The sequence below is a fragment of the Ips typographus genome, linkage group LG13, assembly GCF_016097725.1.
Source record: "Ips typographus isolate SLU linkage group LG13, UJ_Ityp_2.0, whole genome shotgun sequence".
Lineage (NCBI taxonomy): Eukaryota > Metazoa > Arthropoda > Insecta > Coleoptera > Curculionidae > Ips > Ips typographus.
This window is the reverse complement of record NC_138434.1, coordinates 6900868-6909827: the sequence shown is the minus strand read 5'-3', so window position 1 is coordinate 6909827 and position 8960 is coordinate 6900868. Positions and strand designations below refer to the sequence as shown.

The window sequence follows — 8960 nt, the reverse complement described above, 5'->3', positions numbered from 1 at the left end:
AACTGGAGCTTCATAGAAATCATTCACTTCCTTTATTCTTAATGTCACGTCAATATTTGGATTATAAGTGCAACAGCTATACGTCTCACTTACGACATCTTCTCCTATTTCGTCTCCTAAGGCGCTGTCGTTATTATTTTGGTTTTCTTCTTCCAATAACAAGAAAAATTTGAATTATAGGCGTTTGTAGCTTTACAACACACTTCGCAATTTATATGTAAAAAGTCATGTTCATGCACTAGCAAAAAAGACACTCCCTTGTAGTGATAAGCAACTTTTTTTGTAAAACTCATCAACAAAACCTTCATGACATTCAATGCAAATATTCATAATTAAATTTATAGATCTTATCTGAAGAACATAATGGAAATTACAAAACACTTTTGATTCATGGTGTCGTACAGCACGATTCCATAACCACGAATCCTTATCGCGTTGATTAACAACTCCAGTAATATTTTGGACACGCTTGTCAACTGGAGCTTCATAGAAATCATTCACTTCCTTTATTCTTAATGTCACGTCAATATTTGGATTATAAGTGCAACAGCTGTACGTCTCACTTACGACATCTTCTCCTATTTCGTCTTCTAAGGCGCTGTCGTTATTATTTTGGTTTTCTTCTCCCAATAACAAGAAAAATTTAAATTATAAGCGTTTGTAGCTTTACAACACACATCGCAATTCATATGAAAAAAGTCATGTTCATGCACTAGCAAAATAGACTCTCCCTTGTAGTGATAAGCAACTTTTTTGTAAAACTCATCAACAAAACCTTCATGACATTCAATGCAAATATTCATAATTAAATTTATAGATCTTATCTGAAGAACATAATGGAAATTACAAAACACTATTGATTCATGGTGTCGTACAGCACGATTCCATAACCACCAATCCTTATCGCGTTGATTAACAACTCCAGTAATATTTTGGACACGCTTGTCAACTGGAGCTTCATAGAAATCATTCACTTCCTTTATTCTTAATGTCACGTCAATATTTGGATTATAAGTGCAACAGCTGTACGTCTCACTTACGACATCTTCTCCTATTTCGCCTTCTAAGGCGCTGTCGTTATTATTTTGGTTTTCTTCTCCCAATAACAAGAAAAATTTAAATTATAAGCGTTTGTAGCTTTACAACACACAACGCAATTCATATTGTCACGAATGGAAAATCCGTTAATTGAAAAGATGGACTGATTAACTTAAAAAACATCGAGGATTGCGAAATGTTAAGCGCACGAGGCAAGGTCGCATCACGATGCACCGAATGTGTCATGCACCAATTTTGTTCTTATTAATGCAACTTCTGTTTTTAAAAAACTTTTATTTAATAAAAACGAACGAAATTACATTTGAACGTTAACCAAGCGAGATATCTTAATGACTAATTACATGCACAAATGCTGCTGTATAAATAGGAAAATAAATGCTGACTTAACAAGCTAGTGTGAGGATGTCTATTTAGTATTAGATCATCAGAAATGGCCATATAACTCACCGAGTGCACCGTATCGGTGATGAGTCACCACCACCTGCTTTGCAGAAATGTGAAAAACAAGCGACAATAACAAACTGCGTCAGCCGATCAATCGGGTATAAAATACGCCGATTTTAGCAGTAGAGGATAAGTGTGAACCGATCAACGGTAGTGTGACCAGCTGACCCGAGAAGTCGTAATGTCGACTCTCCTCGGAAAAAGATTAAGTTAATTAGTCCGTTCTCTAAGTTGTTTAAAAACGCGAAGTGACCAAGCCATTGCCAGGAAAAGCTAAGTCCTTAGCTATGACTATGTAAGTACAATTGTTAATTGTCAACCTTTTGTTTACAACCGTATTGTGCATCCATTTGTGTATTCCGTGTTTAATAGATTTAAGTGTGATACAAGGAAAACTCAGTGTTTGATTCCATCCCTAAAACTGAGATCCCGGCACGACGTTTAACGTCGTGAGTCAGTTTAATTGGTGAACCCAGAAGGGCTCATAAATTAAACGTGACATTTGGTGGAGGCGCCGGTCTGTTTTGGGATGGATAAAAAACAATAATTGAGTTTTTTATTTTTATTTTTATTTTTTGGGGTATGATAAAGAATCAGGAAAATAATGTGTGGGCTATAAAAGAAATTTTAGGTATTATTTTCTTTTGGCTAGGGATAATAACGTTGATTTATTTAGTGATTTTTTGGGGATTACCTGTGCTATTGAAGCGTTCATTTGATAAAATTTTGGTTTAATATGGGTAGTACATCTTCAAAAGAGGAGGAAATTATTATTTCCCAAGCGGGAAACAGTGGAGGTGTATCAAATAGTTCAGGAAAAGATAATTCATGGTCAGCAAAGGAAATTTTGGTTATTATTTTTCTGTGCATGGGGATATTGATGCTTGTGTATTTTAGCGTCAAAAAAAATAATTAGTTTGATGAACAAGCAAATTCGCAAAGAAATTGCTAGGAATAATCAACATGCTTAAAAAAAAAAAAAAAAAAAAAAAACATTTAATTTAATTTTTTTTTTTTTAAAATAATTTAAAAAAAAAAAATAAATATAGCACATAAATGAATTTAAAAATTGTCCATGAGTGAGTCGAGTGACAAAGATCGAGTAAAAACTCGCAGTAGGGCTCAAAGTTTGTCGGAAAAAGAAAAGTTCGTGTTACGTGAAGCTATCGCTAGGGGTCGAAACCCAGAGAAGGTGATAAAAGAGTTAAAAGATTTTAAACCCGAGCATCACAGTTCGACTGTGAGTTTCCCTGCTCCGACACAAACAGCCACTTCTTCACACAAACAGAAGCTTGACAAACCCAGTTCAGTTTGTTTGACAAGCAGTGAGGACGAAGAAAAAACTCTTGACAATACTGTCGTGGGCATTCAAGCTCAAACTTCCCAAGCCTCGGCTTCGACTTCTAAGCCCTAATCTACGGAAGTTTATTTTAAACCAAGAGCTTCGTTAAGTAGAACTCCGCCAAAACCACGTGAAACAGAGGATCCTTGGCAGGAAAGTCCCTTAGAAGTGGTAGAGCCACCAAAATCCCGCCCCTCAGAATTATTACAAAGTTCTAATAATTCTTGCCCACCCCCGGTGATCCGGGAAAGAAACCGTGCGATACGCCCTAACGATATTTTAGTAATGGCTAACATGACATTACAGGCAGCTTTGGCTGAGCCAAAAACTCCGGCCACCCCAAAGTTTACATGCCCATCTACATTTAATCCTTCTATTGACTCTCCCAGTATTTTTATAAATAAATATGAAAAGGCAGCAATTGTGAATAGTTGGTCAGAAAATCATAAAATATCTTATTTGGCTAATTTTTTGGAAGGTCCAGCCCATACGTGGTTTAGTAATTATATTAGTGAGCCAGAGAATCAGATGAAAACATGGCTAAATATTAAATCAGATTTTTTGAAAGAGTTTTCAGGAGAACAGCCACTCCGAAAGTTGAAATTTAGATTAAACACCCGCAAACAGCAGGACGTCGAGGACATTAAAAAATACTATTATGATCTATTGGCAATCGCAAACGAGATTGACTCAGAAATGACTTTTGACGCGTTTAGGGATCATTTTGAAAATGGTTTACATCCATCTTACTATGAGATGTATTATTTGCTTAGTTCTAGCAATAGAAATTTTGACGATTTAAAGCAATTAGTCATTAAAATAAGCGATATAAAAGAAAGGACATTGGTAAACCAAATGACACAGAGCACAGCTTTATTGTCAGTATCTGCGGCAGTCAGTAACAGTAACAGTGGTAATAACCCAACAAACCGGCAAAGGACCTGGAATGACACCAGGCCACGGACATTTTTTAATAGGAATTTTTCGAATACGGTTCAAAATCAAGCACGAAATACCTATGTTCCAAGGGTGAATAATTTTAGACCGAATCAAAATGGTCCGAGGGACAACTCATTCAATAGGGGGCGACAATTTGTAAGGAACAATTCGCAACAACCCCGGAACCAGGATACTTTTAACGGGAACAGAAATCAGAACTGGAGGAATAATAATAGCAATAATTATTTGCCTCGTACGAGAACGCACGACGGCCGGGTTATTTGCATTGATTGCCGTAGGCCCGGTCATGTGTCTTGTAACTTCAATAATAGGCCTTTCCAAAGGAATGCACCTCAAGGCCGAAGAAACCCAAACGACAGAGGACAGTTTCAAAACTAAGAAGCCCGACCGAAATTGTCCAATTGTCATCTACGGGCACCAGTAGACAAACATTAATAGTACATATCACAGTTAACGGTAAAGATAACGTCCCTGTTTTACTTGATACAGGAGCTTGTAAAAATGTAGTCGACATAGATTATATCAGTAACATGAGACGATTACAAGACAATATACAACTGATAACCGCAGGAGGTTATCCGGTTCAACCTCTCGGCAATTCAGAGGTAATTATAAAAGTTAATGGCACAATTATTTCCGTTGAGGCACTAGTGGTGCAAAATTTATCAAAAGCCTTAATTTTGGGACATAACTTTTTGGCTAGTAAAAAATCATTGATTGACTATAATACCAATACTGTGACATTATGCCATGAACTTGACCCATTGATTTTACATTTTGGCAACAATGTCAACAACAACATGGGGAAAATAGAACAAATGGAAGATACTAATAAGGTATTTGCGAACGTCGAGATTGAGTCAACCGCGCGAAGTTTGAAGGTTGCACTTGAAACCGACTACAGGGTCGAGGTTGGTCGTGAGATAACGGTACGACTGAACTGTGCCTTATCTCCGCACGAGTTCACGAAGTACTGCTTTATCGAGAACGATAAATACCTACGACCAAAAGGGTTGATTTGCTCAAATATTTTTGTAAGAAATGGCAAATGGTACATCAAAATTAATAATATGAGGTTTAAAGAAGTGTTCATATTGAAAAATACCACAATCGGTTATTTACAGGAAAATATAGAAATGGATATAACAAAAATTCCAGTTCATTTTATTGATGAAACTGAAGATGATGAGGAAATGATTACCATGAATGACCATAATCTAAGCAATGTAACAAACCCAGAATTGTGTAACAAGTTGCGGACATTACTGTCAGAATATAGTGACGTTTTTTCAAAAACACCAAAATATATGGGAAAAACCGATGTCATTGAACATGAAATCGATGTAGGGAACTCTAAACCTATAAAACAGAAACCTTACAGAGTGGCACAAAAAGAAAGAGAGATAATAGATGAACAGATAAGAGAAATGGAACAATACGACATAATAAGGCAAAGTAACTCGCCCTGGGCAAGTCCCGTCGTATTGGTAAAGAAAAAGTCGGGAGAGACACGATTTTGCGTGGATTATCGCAAGTTAAACAATGTGACGGTAAAAAATTCATGGTCAGGATCTAATATTGAGGATATTTTGACGTACTTAGGAAACGCCAAATATTTCTCATCGTTAGACATGTATTCAGGTTATTGGCAAGTCAAAGTAAAAGAAGAAAGTAAGCCACTTACTGCCTTTACAGCGCCAGGTCACGGATTATGGGAATTTAATGTAATGCCTTTTGGATTGTGCAGTGCCCCGGCAACATTTCAACAGTTGGGAGATGTAGTGTTTAGAGATTTAAAATGGAAGGAAGTTTTAATTTACATGGACGACATTATAATTTTTTCTAAAACGATAGATGAACATTTAGAAAAATTACGTAAAGTTTTCAATAGACTCCGAAGTGCAGGCTTAACACTAAAACCTAGAAAATGTGAATATTTAAAGGAAAAAATTAATATTCTTGGTTATACAATTTCAAAAGACGGAATTTTTCCTGATAAATCGAAATTAGTTTCAATTGAAAATTTTCCAAAACCAAAGAATGTAAAAGGTGTACAAAGTTTTTTGGGACTTTGTAACTACTACCGGAAGTTTATAGAAAATTTTGCAAAAATTGCACGTCCTTTACATGATTTAACAAAGAAGCAAAATAAATTTGATTGGCAGGACATACATGATAAAGCATTTGAAACACTAAAACAAAAATTGATTAGTGAACCAGTTTTGGCACATTTTCAACCAAATAAAGGATGTGAATTGAGGGTAGATGCATGTAAAGATGGAATCGGAGCAATATTATTGCAGGAGGATCATGAAAATGCGTTACACCCAATAGCATATGCAAGTAGAAGCCTTAGTAAAGCTGAGAAAAATTATTCTATAACAGAACTTGAAGGGTTAGCAGCTATATGGGCGCTATCCTATTTTAGGCATTTTATTTATGGAAAACCTATAAAAATAGTGACTGATCATCATGCGCTATGTTGGTTAAAAACCTTGAAAGAGACTACTGGACGTTTAGCGCGTTGGGCGTTAAAGTTATCTGAATTTGACTACACAGTACATCATAAATCAGGAATTGCTCACAGGGATGCAGACTGTGTAAGCAGATATCCTGTTTTGCCAGCAAATACGAAAGTACAGGAAATTGACGAAATACCAACCTTTTTATTGGATATGCGTAACATTGCAGAATTGCAAGCAAAAGATAAAAACATTTTGGAAATAATTCAGGCTATAAAACATCCTGAAGAAGCTACAATTGGTATACGCAAGCAAGCGAAAAATTTTAGGCTTGAATCAGAAGTTTTGTACCGTATAAACCCGCATGGAGTGGGCCGGACTAAACTTTTAGTGATACCGCAACAGTTAATAGGGGAAATTTTGTACTCCCACCACTCAGAACCGCTGAGTGGCCATTTGGGATTTTCAAAAACCCTAGCGAAAATAAAACAAAGATACTATTGGCAAGGGTTGCAAAAGGACGTGGAACGTTTTGTAAAAGGATGCCCGGATTGTCAGGCCAGGAAAGGCCAACAAAATCAAAAGCCTATCGGTCTGTTACATCCTATTCCAGTTGGCACCCCATTTGAAAAAGTGGGAATAGATTTGTTAGGTCCGTTTCGCAGAAGTAGCAGCGGCAAAACCATGATAGTGGTAGCGACAGATTACGCCACAAGGTGGGCGGAGACTGACGCATTACCGAGCGGCAAAGCCGGACCTGTAGCGAAATTTATACTGGAGAGAATTATTACAAAACACGGTGCACCTAAGGAATTGTTAAGCGACAGAGGAAAAGTTTTTCAATCCGAATTGGTTACGGAATTGCTAAAAAAGATGGGGACAACGAGTCAGTTTACTACTGCATATCATCCCGCAACTAATGGCTTAACAGAAAGATTTAATAAAACTTTAGCCAATATGTTATCTATGTATACAAATACTGATCAATCAAATTGGGATGAATATCTTCCACATGTGACTTTTGCGTACAATTCTGCAAAACAAGATAGTACTAAATTTTCACCATTCATGCTGGTGTACGGTCGTGAACCTATTTTACCAACAGAAGCAAACTTGTTGCCACCCTTAGAAAGTAGTAATAGCGACCAAATTAGAGACATTGGTTTAGCAGTCAGAAATTTGGCAGTTGAAAATATAAAACGGCGTCAAGACATAGATAAATTACGTTATGATTGTAAACACCGCCATGTTGAATTTGAAGTAGGGGACCAAGTAAAAGTTTTCACCCCTATCAGGAAAGTAGGAAAAAGTGAAAAATTACTGCTTAGATGGTTTGGTCCTTATTACATAAATCGGAAAATGTCTGATGTGGACTATGAAATACGAAAGGGCATTTCGCCAAAATCTAAAACTGAAGTGGTCCATGTAAGCAGAATTTTACATTACCATGACCCATGGACACCAGAAGGAACCCCGCAACAAAAATAATACAAGCATTTCGGTTAATAATTTACTTTTTCTTTATTTTAAAAAAAATAAAAGTTCACTGTTTTGGCATTGCTGCCTATGGCTTCAACAGCCAAACGCGGCGCCACCGCTGTTGAGGCGTCGTTGACGCCGCCTTCCTCTTCTATTTTCTCGTCTTCTGGGGATGCTGGAACCCCAGGAGGAGCCTCCACCTCGCTGGTCGCAGAAGGACCAACTTCCACTCCAGGCCCCAGTTTGAGGCTGGCCGCACCCACGGTGCGTCGGGCCCGCTGGGCAGCCAATAGGGCCATCAGACGGGCACCGCGGCCCCGGCCCTTTTCGGTGTCGACTTCATTTCCAGGTTCCATCTGAAAGGGAAGATATTGTTAACATTGGATAGCGAAACAAAGAGAATTTTTCTTTGGAAGGAAAAATATATGGAAATGATGAATAAAAGAAAAAAAAACCACTTATACTTACTTTTAAAAATGACACAATGCACTACAAAAGACTATAAATGCACTATAAAACACACGACAAAAATGCACGGTAAAGTTTCGTGTGGGTCAGAGGACGAACTGTGGAGAATGTGATAAGAAAACCGTATAAATACAATTCAGATCCCTCTCCACCGGAAAGCCAGGATGCTGAAATTAGCAAATTACTTCCAGACGATGAACTTGTCAAATGTTAAGGTTATCAGAGAAATGTTTTCCCAACAGTTAAATGGTGCACCATGCTTAAACCCATGGGATTCGCTGATTTGGCCAGTTCGGAATAATATCTTAATGAGACCAGACATTGTTCAGTGCAGACCGATTAATGCATAAAATGCAAAAATGCAATTAAGCATAATGTTTAAACAAAGTAACAATTATAATGTACGGCTCCACATATTGAGCTATGTACCTATTTTTACAGGGCCCAAGGATTTTATTCTGTTATCTGCGTCTGAATTTTTATTGCGCAAATTCTTAAAATTCAAGAACAGATATCAGTTTAATTTTCCCTATAAGATAAAAAATGGTTACATGTAATGGAAATAAAAACATTGAATATTGTTATTGTGATGTAGGTACCTACAAACGAATAAAGATAAATAATGATGTTGTCGGTGTAATAATCACCTTGACCATATAGTTGTTTATGCATTTGGTAAAGAAAGCAACTAATTCGCGAGCGATAAGACAAATTTGATTCATCGCTACGCGCAGTTATGAATAATG

At 37.0% G+C, this 8960-nt stretch overlaps 1 protein-coding gene across 1 annotated transcript; it reads right to left on the bottom strand.

Moving 5' to 3' along the window:
* Window positions 1-7763: 7763 nt before the first annotated feature.
* On the bottom strand, window positions 7764-8354 carry LOC145737244 (uncharacterized). Its single transcript, XM_081991858.1, has 2 exons — window positions 8215-8354; window positions 7764-8102 (listed from the first exon to the last, which is right to left on the bottom strand). The coding sequence occupies exon 2, from the start codon at window positions 8100-8102 to the stop codon at window positions 7794-7796; it is 309 nt and encodes a 102-aa protein (XP_081847984.1). The 5' UTR covers window positions 8215-8354; the 3' UTR covers window positions 7764-7793.
* Between the last annotated feature and the right edge of the window lie 606 nt (window positions 8355-8960).

Excerpts from the sequence above, each read along its gene's own strand:
- LOC145737244 (XM_081991858.1), bottom strand. The coding sequence starts at position 8,102 with ATGGAACCTGGAAATGAAGTCGACACCGAAAAGGGCCGGGGCCGCGGT.